This window comes from Bidens hawaiensis, unplaced genomic scaffold (genome assembly GCF_021521415.1).
Source record: "Bidens hawaiensis isolate Kalapana, Puna unplaced genomic scaffold, B.hawaiensis_p1.1 tig00000780_1, whole genome shotgun sequence".
Classification (NCBI taxonomy): domain Eukaryota; kingdom Viridiplantae; phylum Streptophyta; class Magnoliopsida; order Asterales; family Asteraceae; genus Bidens; species Bidens hawaiensis.
Window position 1 is genome coordinate 2,192,949 of NW_027491045.1, and position 18,294 is coordinate 2,211,242.

The following is an 18,294-nucleotide window of genomic DNA, read 5'->3' on the forward strand; positions in this document are numbered from 1 at the left end:
GGTGCTTCCTTCGCTCTAACAAGCGTTGTACTAGAGGTTGTTTATTTGGTAACCGCAACACAACATCAGACAGATAAGACCGATAAGACTGCATCTAATCCTTCAACTGGTCAACCTTCTATCTTAGCTATGTGTTAAGACTGTTACCACCAACAATTTACATTTTGGATGTCGGATGTGTAAATTTTTCAGTTATGTAATTGAAATAAATACTGTTCAATGTTGTATTAAGGCAACTTCAAACTTGTCAAACACCCAAGCATAAAATTCACAATAACAGGATATCAGTACCATGCCGATAACAAAGTGGTCAAAGTTCAAACCGAAGAAAACAAAAGGTTTTGTGCAACTGTTACTTGTCTATTTCTTACCCCGAAGTTTCACACCGAGGGCACGTTCCAGTTTGGTGATGATCTGTTGATTTGGTATAGCCTTCCCAGATTCATACTCCTGAATGATCTGCGGTTTCTCGTTAATAAGCTGCAACAACCATAAAAATACTTAAAAGTTATGCGGCTAATAATCATAATCTAACCAGATTAAAAAGAAAGAAAGATGTTTAACCTGAGCAAGTTGAGATTGAGTAAGCTTCTTCTCGTTACGACCCTGAATGATAGCTTTCTTCAACTCAGTTGGTACCTTCTCGTCTGTTACAAAATAAAATCTTGTTATTATGAACAGGTCTCATAAGGGATACGTGATGTGTTAAGATGACTCACGAGTGAGATTTTCAGTCTCTTCATCAAGCTTTCTAGTGTTCAAAGAAGTACTGCTGGATGCAGCCTTGTTTGAACCGGCAGTAGCTGCAAATATAAAAAAAATTATGATCATAAGCTTTCAAAAGTTTAAATATTAAACAGACTAAAGGTCAGACTTCTGAAAGATGTTGCATATACTTTCACAGTTGAGATTACCATAATTTATAGTTAATTTGCCTAACATGTAAATGATCATTTGTTAATGAATTCAGAAGTCCATGGCGAATCAACCAATCATATCATATGATATACTTATGTAGATAGCTAATTACCTAAATTGATTCAAAATCATAGATGGTTGAACATTTGCATAAACAAAACGTGTAAATTCATCGAAGTAATAAAGAAATCTAACTAGGAATGCAAATAACCAGAGCTGCGCGAACTCGGATCACTAAAAAGCTCGAAACAAACCAAGCCCGAGCCTCGAAAAAAGCTCGTTTAGTTATTGAGCAAAAGCTCAAGCCTTGTATGGGAAGCTGGTTTAGCCTCACCGAGCCGTGACGAGGCTTGTGTATTTTTGAGTTTGACTGACTCACTGACCTCTTTTTGGATTAATTTCATGCTGCATAGCCAAGCTTGGGCTAGTTAAAGGCTTTTCTCAATATATATAAAAACAATTAAAAACATATATAAATTAATTAATAGATAATATATTATCCGACCCGAGCCGAGAGCTCGAGCTTGAAAAAACAAATCATTAGCTGAGCTTGAGATTTAGAAAAGAAGCTCAAAACGAGCCGAGCTCAACTGTAAGTTAAAACGAGCCGTATTCAAGCCCAGGCTCAGTAGGTACAAATCAGTCGATGAACAACTAAGATTACATCAATCTACGTCTGTAAACCAGTAAATAAACCAACAATGAATCCAAAAATCAAGTGAAAACCAAAACCCTAGCTCAATACAAACGCAAGCCCTAAAAATACACAAATTGAACATGTAATAATAATAATAATAATAATAATTCATTTCCGCAACACAAAAGCGTGCGATGATAGTAAAATAATCGAATACAAACCCTTGCGTACGGTCTCGATCTCAGCACCGGCGCGACGGGCGGCGTTGACGGCTTTCTCATCCTTACGTGCGGCGGCGGTCGGAGCCTTCTTACGAATCACCACCGGCTCCCAGTCTTGTGCGATGTGGCCTGACATTTTTGAATTTGTTATTTCTCCGATTAGTCTACGAATAAAAATCTGTTTGCTGGATAGAACAACACTGGGGTGTGAAGGTTAAATATAAGGTATCATTTGGGGTGTTTGGCTACGAGGTTAAGGTGTAAAGTGTAGCATTCTTGCATCCACGTTTTTTAAAATGTTAATCCAAACTTGTTTAACACGTACTAACAATAATTCTCTTAATTTCTATGCTTCATAACACTATGAGGATGGTTTTAAGAAAATCATGATAGGAAAATTCGGGAACAATAATAGTCGGTCGGTATCTACATTAGTATTTACTGAATTTTTGTCTATAGTACCGGTATTAAACCAGTATCGAACTGAGCATTTGTATTCTAGTGGTATCCTGGTGCGTAGAACAAACTAAGACCATCCGTATTGAGCAAATTGTGAAGGCGCTTTGAAGGCAAACTGTCGAGGAACACCCCCCCGGTTTTCCGGTCAAATTTTGAGGATGAACTTTGTGGATACAACGTGGTTGGACCGGCTGTTGTTTGTGTGTGTGTGTGTGACAGAGAGAGAGAGAGAAAGAAAGAGGGATGATTAATGATTGTAAAAAAGTTATGAACATTTTAATACTGCATCTGTTTTTTGCGAAATTTTAAAACACTGACCGCGCGTCATATATCGTAAAATTGCCAGTGTTACAAACAATGAGCCCCAATATATAATTAGACCATATGTAGTCAAAATGTTCCACCCTTGGGCATTTTACGTCATATGTCATCCCCGTCAGTAATGGAGAGTTTTGCAAAAGTGATGCAGTGAGCAAAATGCCACAACTCTCCTGCAATAATATCATACATTCCACTCTCCACTCCCCACACACAATTTTATAAAAACTCGAGCCGAACTCACATTTGTACACGACGCTTGTGCCCAAATGTCTAAAGGAGGGGGGGGGGGGGGGTACCCGGCGTTTTGTGACCAAAACGCCACAATTTTGCATAACAATGTCAATAATACATATCCCATTGACCTCTCACTCCTTGAACTTTAGCTCACTTTCTCTCTCTAAAAACCCCTCTTTTTCATCATTATCATCATCTTCATCATCTCGTAGCGTAAACCTTCATTCAATTCAATTCAATTTCAATGGCGAACAGCAATCTTCCTCGACGAATCATCAAGGTACGTTATCTGCTTCCGATCATTTCGCCGATCACCGTTTCTCTAAACCCTAACTTTACGTTCTGTAATTGATCCAGGAAACTCAACGCTTACTCAGCGAACCAGGTCACTTGCTTAAACCTAATTCCTTCAATTATTATTATTATTATTGTGTCAATTATTATACAAAGTAATTATATGCTGCAATTATTATGTTTATTGTTAATTTGATTGTTATTATTATTGTTATTAATGGTGTAGCTCCGGGGATAAGTGCATCGCCATCGGAAGATAATATGCGGTATTTCAACGTCATGATCCTTGGTCCAACACAGTCTCCTTATGAAGGTACTTTCACTTTTTACGTCTGAGGTTATGGAGCTACTTGGGGTCATGAATAGTAATGTTATGAATGCTATCGGTGCAGCTTGTTGCCCGCTTGCCTTCTGTATCGATGTGAACACTAACTTTTTATGAATGAATGTTTTATATAAAGTCCACTTGTTAGTTGTTACTCTAAAGTAAGAGCTACATTGATATCGATCCTTGTAGTTATTGGATACGATATTGATATTGATTTTGTTGCTAAATAGTATTAATCTTGGACTGTACTTTGCGAATACTTGTTATAGAATTTGATGTAAAATATCACAAAACAATTAGCGTTTTCAATAAGCAATTGGTTAGTTAAAAAATATAATTTTTTTATCAAATTCACATGTTAGTGTGGGTACTAAATTGGTGGAGAAGATATAGAAGGCTTGATCTTTATTGGGGATTTGTAGTGAACTAAAAGATAATTTCTATAATTCTATCGACTTTATTTGTGTGTTTTTTTTTTCTTTTTTTTTGTTTTGTTTATGAAAGTTTCATCTATCTTGTGTAATTCCTATACAAGATATATGAAGTTTGATTAAATAACCAAAGAAAACACAGAGATGTCGAAAGGAAATATCTTTCATTCACTATAAATTCCCAATTACAGTACTCTTAAACGACAGGGTACAATACCGACTATGACATAATAGATTAAATACCCATAGATTTAGATTTGTTACTTATTTGTTCCTAACACAGTACCACGAGCACAAAGTCCTAATAAAGTTCATATCCCCTCCACCAATTTAGTACCCAAATATCCAAGACAGCACTAAGTCCGAAAATGTTGTAGTTTAGTAATAGATGAGAGAAACTATTGTTTTATGTATGCTTTGGTTGACCTACAGGAGGAGTTTTCAAGCTGGAGTTATTTTTGCCTGAAGAGTATCCTATGGCTGCTCCCAAGGTACATGGATATATACTGATACAGGATCAGGATCATGAGAGAACCTTTTTGAAATTGAGAACTATGAGAACCATTTTGGACCACAAAAAACTCAAAAATAAAAAAAATCATAAAATAGAAAAAAACACAAAAATCAAAAAAGTAAAAAAACCAAAATTCTTATTTTATCATCCCGGTTTCATTAAAAAAAACAACTCGGTTTAGCTAAATTATATACACATATGTATAATATATACATATATGTACATTTACATGTTTTTTTGTACACATGTGTATATAAGATAAATGATACTGTACATATGTGTATATGACGTAACTAAAGATTATATAAAATTATACATATGTGTATAATACGACGTTTTTTTTTTAAATTTATTTATTTATTTTTATTTTTTTTAATGAAACCGGAATGAAATATAAGAATTTTGGTTTTTTTACTTTTTTAAAATTTTTATTATTTTTTGTTTTATGATTTTTTTAAGTATTTTTTCTTAAGGTGTTTTTAGTGGTCCAAAATGGTTCTCAAGGTTCTCAATTTGCAAAGGGTTCTCTTAGGATCCTTACCCTACTGATACATGTTAATATAGTTGTTTTTTTTATTTTTTTTGTAATATATTAATATATTCTGTTATATGATTTGATATTCTATTGTTAGGGTTTTAGTGGTAGTAATTGCTATTATACCTTTTGTGAACTTTACAATACTTCTTTTACGGATAAAAATTGATTTGGTTATCATAAATCCTGGGTGCCGATATATCCCCTGAGTACAGGAGTCGTCTATGCTGATCTGTTATGTATTTTTATTAAAGTTCCAACTATACTTGTTTGTTTCTTGTATGTACTTTTAGCTACAAGCTAGTGAGCTACAGCTTCATTTATCAGTAGCCAACTTTTAAGTTCCAAAATTTTAAAGTTAACAGTTGGAGAAAATTTTTGCTGTCTGTGCCTTTTTTTATATTGGGAGTATTATATTTAGCATATGTCAGATTCTTATCTGATTCATCATTGTTTTATGTATGTTAAGAACCTCTTTGTGTTCCACGTCTTGATTTTGTGTGTTTCAACTGTTTCATTGAGTGCATGGGCCATTTTAAATGGTATTATGCTTGGCTTTGTGAATTTTAAGGTTAACATTTATCCTTGTGATGTAATTTCTACCATAATGTAACAGGTTCGGTTTCTTACAAAAATTTACCATCCCAACATTGACAAGGTTTGTGTTGCCTGACTCTTCACTTTTATTGTGATAATTCCCTAGTTTGTTTGTTTGATTCTCTTCTTAGGATTTTTTGTTTTGCAGCTTGGTAGGATTTGTCTTGATATCCTAAAAGACAAATGGAGCCCTGCTCTTCAGATTCGAACTGTTCTCTTGAGGTATAATTGTTAAACTGATACCAAGTTTGATTTTACTAGAGGTGGCAAAATAGGCAGTTTGATTATGTTTACAGTGTTGGGTTTCAGTTATTTATATGGTTTTTGGTATTGGACTTGGATCATTTCAGCTCAACAAACAATAAGAAAGATTAGCCTAAGAAGGGAATTATGTGATTATGTCCAACAAGCAACAAAATAAAGCAGCCTTTTTTAAGGCAGTTTGAGCTTACCTAATAACATGTTTACTATACATAGGTGGTAAACATAATAATGCAAATATAATAAAAGTATATACATTTTAAATGGTATGTATACTCGGTTTGGTTGGGTTTTTCTGTCGGTTTTTCAAAAGAAACCGTAACTTTCCAAACACAATAACACCACCCCGGTTTTTGTAACATGGTCAGTTATTTTTTGGTCTTCTCAGTTATGTTGTTTTTGGTTTCTGCTTACCTTAAATTTATAATTTTGTAGAGTGGGTTTAAACATAATGGGTCTGTCCAACCGAATCGACTTGTTTCATTGTTAGTTAAGTATTATAGCTAAACCTGTTTGACATTGAAAGATAAGAACATAACCCAAATAAACCCATTTATAGGTAAATGGGTCAAAATTGCCACTTGTGCATTTTAGAGAACTTCGCTTTATGTATTGACATGCAGACAGACAAAATGCAAAAAAAAAATCTCCATTTTTAGCAACGTTATATAGACATAGAAACTTTGCATGAATTCTTTCAGTATTTGTTCAGTCTGATAATAACATAAAAATCAAAGCTTGATATTTGCATGGTTTGAATTGTATCTGTTAGCATTCAAGCTCTTTTGAGTGCTCCAAACCCAGATGACCCACTCTCCGAGAACATAGCAAAGCACTGGAAATCTAACGAAGCTGAAGCTGTTGAAACAGGTGCACATACTTTTTTGTTATTTTCTAGATAGTACATTAAAAATGTTTTTTTTATCTTTAATGTTTTTCTTTTTGTTGAAATTTCAGCAAAAGAGTGGACCCGTTTGTATGCCAGTGGTGCTTAACGAATATTCGGGCCATCATGTTGTCTGGGAAAAATAACTATGTATTTGATTAGGTCTAAAACTTGAATGGTTCCGCCTGCTGCAGTGTTCACTTCTTTTTCAGATAAGATACTCGTCTTTCCTAATTTTCATATGTAAAACTTTCATCTGGTTAAGTATGTGAAATAGTATCTTTCAATCACCGTTGTTATAACCCTTAAGACTCGGATCGGGTGGTGTGATTCCCATTGCTATGACCACCTATTTGTGTTTGGGGTTGGCGTCAGAAAATGACATCAAATGTAACAATAAGATTTCGTTAAAACAGGTATACCAGTGACTATGTTCTCAACGCTGTTTATTTGTGTATTATGTTCTCAACGTTGTTTGTTAAGAAAGATAAATTTGTGCTTTTGTGGGGTCCCTCAAAACTAGACCAGACCAGCTGCTGCTGCCCCCTGGTTGGCTTTCAGTTATTGTTTTGTAGAGGTGTTTATGGTGTGGTCTGGGCTGTTTACCAAAAAATTTAAGCCGAAAGCCTAACTGTGATCATTAAAAAAATGAAAATTTTTATTTATTGGTTGGCTGGACCGGGACCTAGTAGTGCACAAAACTGGCTTCTTGGCCAAACTGAACCGGTTCGAAAACCAGATTGGATCGTGTCAATCAAAGTCAAACTCGTTTTGGTTCAAACCAGATCGGTTTAGAAACCGGTTTCAACCATCTATACTCCAAATGACTTCAAACTGGCAGATTGTTTCAGACTGGAACAGGTTTTAATGTTGATTTCGGATCAGGAACCGTTTTCGGGCTGGTCTGTTTTAAACGATCAAATTTGTAAGATTTGCATTATAAGACAAGGCCCTACTGGCCCAACTGGCTGGCAAGCCGCTAGCGGCTAGCCTGATCTTTTAATCTGTTATTTTAGTATATTATTAGTTAATTTGGTAAAAAAAATAGAGAGTTAACTTATGTTACTTTTACTTTACATCAGCAAGTGTTAACCATTCCTCACTTTTCTTTTATATTGTCTTTAATTTCTAACAAATTACAATCATGTCTTTTTCTATTTTATAAAATTTTCATGTAAAACTATTACACAATTTTTTTTGTGAGCCGTGTTTAACCTACGTGACATTGATACGATAATACGTTTTTGGCTTTACCGTGAATCCACTATGGACACCGTAGGAGTTTTCAAGATCGTTTTAACATCACCTCAAGTGTACCAGGGGTGCTCATGAAGGTTTCAGGTCAAACTGTGAACCAAACTGTTAGTAACGATTCTTGTAATTGAAATTAAAACCTAAGCGTTGAAAAATTAAACGAAACCGCTACCAATGGTTTGGTTTAACGGTTTCACTTATTGGGCGGGGATGCATTTGCGAGGGGACCAACCCTCTTTATATTTGCATGTTGGCCCGGGTTGGAAGTGTTTATGACCCAATCTGCTTTTCCAACTCTCTGCGAAACTGATGGAAGCTTACCTCCATGTTTGATTATCCTATGAACTTGTAAACCAATTAACGGTTCAAAATAATAATAATAAAAAAAGTCAATTTTTGAATGAAAATTTTCCATATAACTTGTAACTAAAAAGATTGGTAATTTATTTACCAGCTTAACTGAATATTGACTATATTGATAGCTTGGATTATGCCGAATTAGGATTATAATCATTAACGTATATCATCGCTCAACTTATACCGTCTGGTCCAATTGTATACCGTTTGAAATTTTTGTTACCATAAATCAAACTGTTCATTATGGATAAATACTTTTGAAACCGACCAACCGAAATACATTTTAGAAAACTGATCGTGAAATCAAATCGATTGTCGAATTTACACCTACTTTTTTCTATAAATGTCTTGGCAGATAAATAATGTGTTACCTTTGTTTGTAGTCCCATCATTCCTAATTTAAAACACCTATACTTACCTCTGAACGTTCCAGACTTTCTAAAAGAGTTGGTTAACACAGGGCTACTTTTGACAATTTACCAAACTCATCCATCCTCATTTATTGAACCAAATGTATTAATTAAACCCAACTGCCCCCTGTCCATTTATTTATTTATTTATCATCACATTTTTATTTTATTATAATAAATAAAGTTTGTTTATAAATAAAGATTAATAAATAATATTATCTAGGTTTGTGAATTCTGGTCTCTTCATTATGAAATTGTGTTTTATACTTGTTTCTTTGATATTTTGATTACATATTGTATTTCGGGATATGCATGTTTTTTAACGACTAACAAAAACGATTTAGTATAACGCTAGCAAGCCGTTTAACACACCAATACAGAAACCAATAAACAAGTCTCACCATCAAACAAACAAAACATATACAACACCACCCAATCCTGCCAAAAACACTCGTTAAACCGAAACTACGGCATTCTTCCCACGCAAATTCGCGTTTCTTTGCCCTAGACATTTGAGTTTTCATACACCCATTTATAAACTTATATTAAAAGTTATACATCGGGATTTGCATTACTAAAATTTGATTTTAACTCGCGTAAAACACCGTCTTAAAATATCAAATATTTTATTAATTATACAGTTTTAATAATTTCAAACTGTAGCATCCTAAACTTATTATAGTCTATAGTCTTAGACTTACAAAAATTTTAATAAACATAATCTCACTTGAGTACTCGTACGGAATGTTCACACAACATAAGTTCAGGTCGTCAAGATACAATATGGACACTCGCTATATTTACGACATTAAAAAGATACTTTCTTGCGAATGCAACTCTGTGTTCAATGAAATTAATACCGAAAACCAAAAAAAAAAAAAAACAAATACCGGTATTGATACCAAATTTGTTCAGACGATATCAGTTCATCACAAAAATCATATAACTACTTTGTTTTAACGTTAAAACATATATTTTTGTACTGAAATATTCTTAGCTTTTTCATACCAATTATAACTTGTTAGAAAATAGAAATGGACCCATCATTATCGGTGAATCATGTAGCAAAAGAAATCAACACGCATGAACTTTTTCTTATAAAAAAGTAATAAGTTTTGGTAGCCAGCTAGCCATATACATACCTCATTCTTCATTGTTCATACTTTTTTGTGACAAAAGAAAGTGATTATTACAACGGAAATAATTTTTATGTTTTTATACTTTTGTTCTAAAACATAAACAATGACATGTCTTTTACCCTCTATTATCTCTTTTACTTTCTTCTTAATATTTTTTATGTAAAATGTTGGTCTTGATGTTCAAATTTTTGTTTCTAGTAAAAATCCATAAAAACGAAAAATGAAGTTTCGAATCAAAGATTAGCTCCGACTTCAAAATGTATTCTGTTTGATGATTTTATAGTTACGAATTTATGATCATGTGAATTGAATGCCAAACTCAAACACAAATCATCCTATGTTCATAGGATACTCCTCTTACTTGTCCAAACCAACAAAGACACAATCAATAAATCCTAAGTGATTCTATAACTACCAAATAACAACATTATTGTTTATACACGATGCGATTGTGTATCGATTGTCAAATCCATGGTCAATGCATGGATTAAAGGCAAATTAATCACACCCAACAAATTGATCACACATATCTCAGAATCCTCGATCAATCAATGACTATCACTAGAACAAGTGCCCAATTGTTGAAGATACTAAAGTTCAAACAACCGAATAACCATATTCGATCTCATGGTGCGACGGTGAATTATGTACTTGATTCGGGCAAGATTTTCAAATGAAACAAGAAAAAAGTTTTAGAGTGACACCAATAATGTTCATTCCTGTACATCTGAAAAGGAACAAGGCATGGATATATAAATGTTATATACAAGGAAACATGATAACTAGATGTTTCATTATTTAAAAACACATGTGCTTTTCTATAAGTATAGTAGTTTTTAAAAAGTAAAATTTTATGTTAAAAAAATAATAAGAGTAAACAGTTATCATCTCTAGAAGGTACCTTTTATAGAAAGATACTTTTCACATTTTTTATAGTAAACAACACATAAATGGTTTGCATCTTAATATGTTATTGAAAAACAAAGTGGCAGAGTTATTGGTAGAGTTTGAAGAGGGTGAGAGGGAAACAAACATTTTCTTAAAATTATGAGTGGAGATTTTGCTTTTAGTGAGACTCATATTACATATACATCCTATTTCTTTCATTCTTTCATGCATCGTGTACAATAAAGTAATTGATGTAATATAAAATGTGTCTGAGAGAAATCAAAGCTACAATCCTACAATAGTACTAATAATGATAATAATAGCAAATTACCGCTAATGCAAGGTGGCAAGAAAACATATAAAAGCGCAAAGAGACAAGAAAACTATATGTTCCCCTAAAAATATAAATAAAAATCAAATAACGGGGGTGGGGGGGGGGGGGAATCAAATCATAAAAAATCAAGAAGCAAGAGAAGGGTGTTTGTAAATTGTTACATATATTGTAAATGTAATTAGTTCCTTGAATAATGAGAAGTCTTTTTATGATCTCTATCAAAGAAACACATAAGTGATATCTACATAGACGGTATAAAGACATACATGGTGACCCTAACCGTATAGTAGAATATCCATTGATCTCGAAAGCAAGCGGAAAAATAACTCTTGGTTGAAAAATAAGAGGTTAAATGTAAAATAAATTTCTATACAACAATCCGAACCTCTAGATATCTTTTTGTCTGCGTGGTGACATCTTAACTCTCTTAACTCGTTTCTTCTTCTTGAATGATGAAATACTTTCAAAATAAACAAACGCAACCAAAAGTAGCCATGAAGCTAAAAACAACGATTAACATATTCATCCTCAATGTAAATCTACCTTCTATTAAAATCATTCATCACTCAATCTCAAAGATCTATAAAAATCATGTGTTAATAATGTCTATGGAAGTTTATATTTTGAATAATAAAATAATGTTGAGAAGAATATCTAAAACTGCTTCAATATGAATCGTCCCATAAGTCAACATTAACTACTTACATAATAAATGACTAGTCGTTAGGTCACGTATTTCTTTCTTATATTATAAACACAATATTTTGGTAATAAATATTTAGCAACTTTTTTAGTTTTATCATTTATGGAGAACCGCTTTTTGACCAACTCTGTTGCCCTTTGACTAATTTGCTTTCAGGTTTCAACATCTCCAATTCTTTATATATAATATTAATTGTATATAATATCTGCTTGCTTGTGACCATCTTACATTTATTATACTACAATTTTGTAAATAAATACTCTGAGTTCAAAAAATATATATATTTAGTTAAAGTTTTGTATAAAAAAATTCTGAATAAAAAATAAATTACCGAAGCCAAGTAAACCGTCTAAATCGAAACAAGTCAGCCGGTTTAAAGCGTGTACGAATATGTGCTATAAATTACTGCTAAATACATTAAACCAAGTCATATAACATTTATTATTTACCCTTTCTATTTTAGGAATATAAATATAAAGTTGTGCATGTACATTATATTCATTAACTATCCTTATCACTTTTATAATAATTTAATACAAAAACATGCTATAAAAATGGTACGTTTCTACTTTCTACAACCGTTTTAACAGTCAAAACTAGCTACTATGACTAGGGTGCAAACGAGCCCGAGCTCGACTAGGCTCGTTTAATTTACATAGACCTCGAGCTCAAGCTCAGTTCGTTTCGAGCTCTATTTTCAAAGCTCGAGCTCGTTTACTATTTATCAATTCTTTTTATATATAATTATAATAATTTTTATATATTTTTTTCTATTATAGTTTTATGAATAAAATAATATGTATATTTAGTTATTTTTATTTATCTTTTCATAACATTATATATATTAATTACTAGTTATTAAATATATATTTAAAAAATTATATAAATAACAGGCTCGTTTAGACTCGCAAGCCGGCTTGAGATCGATAATTGAAGCTCGGGCTTGGGATCGTTTATTAAATGAGCTTGCTTTTAGGCTCGGGCTCGATCGAGCTTTTTAACGAGCCAATCTCGAGTAGCTCGCGAGCAGCACAGCTCGTTTGCACCCCTAACTATGACCAACCCAACCCAACCAACCTGACCAGTTTGAGTTGTCATTATCCGAAAAAATGTAATTAGCAATTCTGCCTAAAATTTTGGCTAAAACCTGCATAGCCAAACCTTGAACACCCTTGTAATTGTCTATACCTAAACTGAAAACAACCAAAACCTCCAAGAAATTGGGATTGTAAATGAACCAAACAAATACAGAAAATTTGTTTTTGATCATTTAACTATAATCGAACTTTGTTTGTGATCATTTAACTATAATCAAACAAATGAAAGAATATGCACACATACGAATACATATATGTAGGGAGTTTAATGTAGAGCCAACTTTTAAGCAGAGGATACAAAACCGCATAAATTCATACCTATTGTTTTAAGTGTGATACATAACAATTTTTAACCATAACCATGTACTACGTACAAACGCATATGTAGTGGCGCGTGTTTTATGTGCTGAAAATAAATGTAAACTATATCTGAATAAGAATCAGAATCATAAAGTACACTAATAATATAAATGAAAGAATAGAATTCTGCAACAACAAAAATTAAAAATAAAAATACAAAAAACACTAAGCTAGAAGCTTTATACCCCCTTTCTAATGTCATGTCACAAGGTTAACAAAACAATTTGTATGTTGAGGAGAGGGATGCAATTACCATATTCTCCTTCATCGAATGCTATATGCGCACTACTAAGTGTACAACATTTCCCAACCGCTTCCGGGCTGTGGGTTTAGAGAGTGTAATGCCTCAATGACGACTCCAACACTTCCAGGCTCGGACAAACCATTTCCTTCACACGACTGCCTTTTTTGTAAATCTTGATCGTCGGCACCACCCTTACGTTCTCAGCATTTGCTATTTCCGGGCTTTCTTCTAAATCCACCTTTTCATAAAAATAAATATATGGTTTAAGTATATGTCGCCATAAGCGTACTATATTATTATGTTTACTACAAAATGGGCCAAGTGTTTCGGATCAGGTCAGATATGCACAAAAAAACCCGGGGCCGGTTTGGACCCGATCCGAACCATAGGGTTGTAACCCGTCAAACCCGATCCTTTCCCTCTTACAAAACTGGGTTGGAGCCCGAAACTGTTTCACCAAAAATCAAGTTTGACTTTCTTTTGACACAACCCGGCCCTTTCACCAAAAACTAAGTTTGACTTTCTTTGACCCAACCCGACCCGCCAAAAACCGGGTTGACTTTATTGGACCTAACCAGACCCGCGAAAAACCGGGTTGACTTTCTTTGACCCAAACCTACCTGCTTTCACCGAAAACTAGTTTTGTCTTTCTGACCCAACCCGGTTTCACCAAAAACCCAATTTCTTTGACCCAACCCAACTTGTTTCAACACGAACCAGTTTGGGCCAAAAACCCGATTTTTGCACCTCTAGGTCATGTGATCACGTGACGGTTGACTTGGTTTGGGCCAAGTTGGGCTCGCCCGTTAGACAAACCATCACCTATGCGGTGCAAATGGGCCCATTGGGAGCAGTCAAGTACGGTCAAACGGGCTAAATGAACTGGCTCAACCCGTTCAACCCAATCAGAAACAACAAACAAATCTAACCAGATGATCATATCTTACCTTGAGAAAACTAACAGACGGATACCGGCTGCAAAGTGTTTCAAAAGATGGAATTATCTGCTTGCATTGAAGATCCGATAACGTTTTATAAAGAACAACTGAAGCTCCTGTAGTTTTCGAACTTCAAAAAGTCAACAAACAAAAAACATGATATCCATAAACAACATTTAACAACCCAAATGAAAACTAACCAGACGAAGCAACTGCAGCTTTAAACTGGTCAAGATTTGTAACCACTTCAACTTCGCCCCCAAACTTCATATTATATACATCTTCGCCACGAGACTTCTTCAAAGCAACTTGAGCATGAAACAATGACTCCGCAATGCCATTATTGTTCGGCAGTTCCCTCCTCAAAATCTCATAATCTTTCGCAGATTCATCCCACCTATCGAGCTGAAAAACCAAACGGGCCGGGCCGGCCAGGTTAGCCACACGTTTTTTTACAAATATTATATCATAAACTAATAAAAATATAATATTTGATACCTTGCTAAATGTGGCAGCGCGTCTAAGAAGTGCTTTTGTGTAGTTCGGGTGGATAACGAGTGCTTGATTGCAATCCTCAAGTGATTTCTCATATTGGCCCAGTTTAAACCAACAAGCAGCCCGATTGCAAAACAGAACCGGGTTCAATGGGTCGAGCCTTAACCCTTCACCATAAGCTGAACACGCTTCTGTGAGTCTTTCTGATTTGAAAAGATCATTGCCACGAGCCCGGGCCCGAGACACTGACCTCACGTTTTGAAGCAAATACGCAACCTCGACGTTTTGTGGGTCAATTTGACCCGACTTCTCGATTGAGCTCGTTGCATCCTCGAATCTTGAAAATGAACAAAAAAATAATTTTTTTATCATCATATTAATAGAGGATTAATATGATCTGACCCGTCCCATTCCCACCCCGCCCATTTTGCTCACCTTCCCAATGCCATGTCGATTTGAGCACGAACAAACAAAATGTACGCCTCTGAAAGCATTCCGAAGAATTTCGTTTGGGAACACGAAGTTGCTTCAAATTTAGGTGCATTCAAAAGGTTTAAATTTGCTTCATCTAGTTGCCGAAGCTTCAATAACGCTTCTGATTTACACGCAAATAGCTGTCAAATTCCATAACAAAAACATTATAGAAAATTAAAAAATTGACACTAATCTAATTACATAATAAATAATTTCAAAATTTGGGACTCTTATTACCGGAGAACAAGCATCGGCACCAGAAGCAATGGCAGCACCACTCTCCTTTAAAACACCGTTCCAATCGCGCACTCGTCTCAAATCAGCGCACTTGTTTAAGTGTTTTTCCACCGTTTGCAACTTTTTCAGCTCGTTTGGGTCGGGTTGGCTCCCTGGATAACATAAGTGCTTCCTGGCATTTTCAACGTGTCCTAAACTGCGATCGCAAAACATAAATTGTAAAAAAGTAGAGAAATTATGCAATAAAAGGTATTCGCATATGGGTTACTAAGTAATGATCATCAAGAAGAATATAAATTGTCGAACTATCTTGAGCAATAATCATAAAGTATTTATCTTTAATAATGAAGAACAGGACATGAAAAGCAACTGTTGTCAGAAAAAGCAATACCAACTTGTAAATGGAACCATGCACAAAGTTAACATCTTTAACATGATCATCAAGAACAAGATTCAAACTTTAACATGATCATCCGGAACAAGTTTCATTCTTTAACATGATTCAAGAACAAGTTTCAATCTTTAACAAGTTTTTTTTTAACACCAAGTTTCAATCTTTAACATGATTTTAAGAACAATAAGTTTCAATTATTATCATGATCATAAAAAACACCAAGTTTCAATCTTTAGCATGATTTCAAGAACATCAAGTTTCAATTTTTATCATGATCATCAAGAACACCAAGTTTCAATCTTTAACATAATTTCAAAAACATCAAGTTTCATTCTTTAACATGACCTCAAGAAAACAAAGTTTCAATTTTTAACATGATCATCTAGAACACCAAGTTTCAATTTTTAACATGATCATAAAAAACACCAAGTTTCAATCTTTAACATGATTTCAAGACCACCAAGTTTCAAACTTTAACATGATCATCAAAAACACCAAGTTTCAATCTCTAGCATAATTTCAAGAACATTAAGTTTCAAGTTTTTATCATGATCATCAAGAACACCAAGTTTCAATCTTTAACATTATTTCAAGAACATCAAGTTTCATTCTTTAACATGATTCATTCTTTAACATGATCATCAATAACACCAAGTTTCAATCTTTTAACATGATCATCAATAACACCAAGTTTCAATCTTTTAACATGAGCATCAAGAACACCAATTTTTAAAATTTTAAATCTTTAACATGATATCAAAAACACCAAGTTTCAATCTTTAACAAGAACACCAAGTTTCAATCATTAAACATCATAAAACATTCTCCAAACTCGAAAATATCACAACAACCAAACATCTTAAACAAACTCTCACCTGATAAGAAAAGACCCCAACCGATGATGCGCCCTCACATACCCCGAATCCAACTTAACCGCCTCTTCACACTCCTTCACCGCCTCACTCAACCGGTTCAAACACATCAACGCAGCCGACCGGTTACAACGCAAAGAAGCATTACCAGGCTGCACCATTATCGCCCTATCATAATATCCCAATGCCTCCACAAAACACCCCTTCTTATACCTCTCATTCCCTAACCTCCTCAACTCATCCGGATCCGTTAACAACCGTCTCGAATTTTTCATCGAATTCATCGATTTCGACGAATTCGACCCGCCCGAAACGATACTCTCACCGGGTTTGGTCCCGGACCCACCTCTAATTATACTCCCATGACCATAATTCCCAGTCCCCAAACTTAAAACCTCTGGTTTCGGGCTCCGGTTCGCCATCATCTCAACCGGTCTACCAGACGGACAAATATTACCAGCCGGAAGCACATTACCAACCAGAGAACTCACCGAGCTTGTTCTCCGGGACCCACCACCGGTCGGTGAGCTTTCCACCGACAACTCGCCGGAGTGGCTGTTTCCGGTGGTGGGTCTGCCGGTCCGACCGGAGAGTGAACCGGAGGAGCTGGAACTAGTGCTGGCGGCCGGTCTAGCGGATAAAGGTGAGACCGGAGAACCCAAATGGAGTTCACGGAAGTCGGGTTTGTTGGTGGTGTTGGTGTCTGGTTCGAAAGTTAAAGACTTTCGGAGGCGATCGGAAAGAGTGGCCGGAATTGGGTTGCCGGAGTTAGACATATTAATATTAATATTATTGTTATAATAAAGATTAATAATAATAATAATAAAGATTTAATAATAAAGGTCGAAGCTTTATGATGGGAAATGAAATGAAGAAAGAAAGGTGTTATTATTATTGAGAATGGAGGACAGCCACCGGAGAAAGATGACGTCAGCAAATAGTAATAATAATAATAATAATATCATGGAATGGAATGAGAAGAAAGGAAAGAGATGAAGGAGATGGGGATCTCGTGATTTAAATTGGGGAAGAAAAAGAAAGACAAGAAAGTAATGAGAGAGTGTTGAGTTGTTTTTTAAACTTTTTTTTAGCTTTTACTTTCCTTTTTAGTTACTCTTCGACAAAACTAATTTACTTTTTTTACACGGAGAAGTAAACATGTACGGGTACGGGTATGTATACTGATTTGATATTGGTATTGAATTCGGTACTAATTTTTGATGTTTTATGATCGGTACGGTTTGGTTTGGTACCAGTATTTCTAAATTCTAGAATTTTTGCCTTTGGTATCGGTTTCGATAGTAGGATTTTGGGAAAATCATGATAGGGATTTTTGGTAACGGGGTTTGTTATCAAGCTTATCCCTCCCTACTTGACATTTATACTAAGAGTATTCACGTTATGTTCACCAAATAATATGAGTGATGTATTTATAATTTATAGAGAAAATGTAGTGTTTTTC

The 18,294-nt window shown here is 34.5% G+C and overlaps 3 protein-coding genes across 3 annotated transcripts; 1 reads left to right on the plus strand and 2 right to left on the minus strand.

Moving 5' to 3' along the window:
• Window positions 1-222: 222 nt before the first annotated feature.
• LOC143536763 (multiprotein-bridging factor 1b-like) lies at window positions 223-1,990 on the minus strand. The gene is made up of 4 exons (XM_077030685.1): window positions 1,777-1,990; window positions 720-803; window positions 565-647; window positions 223-480 (listed from the first exon to the last, which is right to left on the minus strand). The coding sequence occupies exons 1-4, from the start codon at window positions 1,910-1,912 to the stop codon at window positions 361-363; spliced, it is 423 nt and encodes a 140-aa protein (XP_076886800.1). The 5' UTR covers window positions 1,913-1,990; the 3' UTR covers window positions 223-360.
• Window positions 1,991-2,920: 930 nt separating this feature from the next.
• Window positions 2,921-7,076, plus strand: LOC143537992 (ubiquitin-conjugating enzyme E2 35). The gene is made up of 8 exons (XM_077031641.1): window positions 2,921-3,070; window positions 3,148-3,175; window positions 3,311-3,397; window positions 4,276-4,334; window positions 5,509-5,550; window positions 5,638-5,711; window positions 6,523-6,620; window positions 6,708-7,076. The coding sequence occupies exons 1-8, from the start codon at window positions 3,035-3,037 to the stop codon at window positions 6,743-6,745; spliced, it is 462 nt and encodes a 153-aa protein (XP_076887756.1). The 5' UTR covers window positions 2,921-3,034; the 3' UTR covers window positions 6,746-7,076.
• A 6,431-nt stretch (window positions 7,077-13,507) lies between these two features.
• On the minus strand, window positions 13,508-17,821 carry LOC143538003 (TPR repeat-containing thioredoxin TTL1-like). Its single transcript, XM_077031649.1, has 7 exons — window positions 16,836-17,821; window positions 15,567-15,762; window positions 15,291-15,469; window positions 14,859-15,192; window positions 14,561-14,765; window positions 14,370-14,476; window positions 13,508-13,660 (listed from the first exon to the last, which is right to left on the minus strand). Exons 1-7 carry the CDS (start codon window positions 17,606-17,608, stop codon window positions 13,508-13,510), a joined length of 1,947 nt encoding a protein of 648 aa, XP_076887764.1. The 5' UTR covers window positions 17,609-17,821.
• Window positions 17,822-18,294: the final 473 nt, after the last annotated feature.

What these genes read in the sequence shown, in the direction of transcription:
- LOC143538003 (XM_077031649.1), bottom strand. Translation starts at nt 17,608, where the DNA reads ATGTCTAACTCCGGCAACCCAATTCCGGCCACTCTTTCCGATCGCCTC. An exon ending in ATCGACATGGCATTGGGAAG is followed by an intron (nt 15,193 to 15,290) that starts GTGAGCAAAATG and finishes TTCATTTTCAAG; the next exon opens with ATTCGAGGATGCAACGAGCT. An exon ending in CGTCTGTTAGTTTTCTCAAG is followed by an intron (nt 13,661 to 14,369) that starts GTAAGATATGAT and finishes TTTTATGAAAAG; the next exon opens with GTGGATTTAGAAGAAAGCCC.
- LOC143536763 (XM_077030685.1), bottom strand. Translation starts at nt 1,912, where the DNA reads ATGTCAGGCCACATCGCACAAGACTGGGAGCCGGTGGTGATTCGTAAG. An exon ending in AGAGACTGAAAATCTCACTC is followed by an intron (nt 648 to 719) that starts GTGAGTCATCTT and finishes ATTTTGTAACAG; the next exon opens with ACGAGAAGGTACCAACTGAG. An exon ending in CTCAATCTCAACTTGCTCAG is followed by an intron (nt 481 to 564) that starts GTTAAACATCTT and finishes TGGTTGTTGCAG; the next exon opens with CTTATTAACGAGAAACCGCA.
- LOC143537992 (XM_077031641.1), top strand. Translation starts at nt 3,035, where the DNA reads ATGGCGAACAGCAATCTTCCTCGACGAATCATCAAG. An exon ending in TTCCTCGACGAATCATCAAG is followed by an intron (nt 3,071 to 3,147) that starts GTACGTTATCTG and finishes TAATTGATCCAG; the next exon opens with GAAACTCAACGCTTACTCAG. An exon ending in ATCCTATGGCTGCTCCCAAG is followed by an intron (nt 4,335 to 5,508) that starts GTACATGGATAT and finishes ATAATGTAACAG; the next exon opens with GTTCGGTTTCTTACAAAAAT.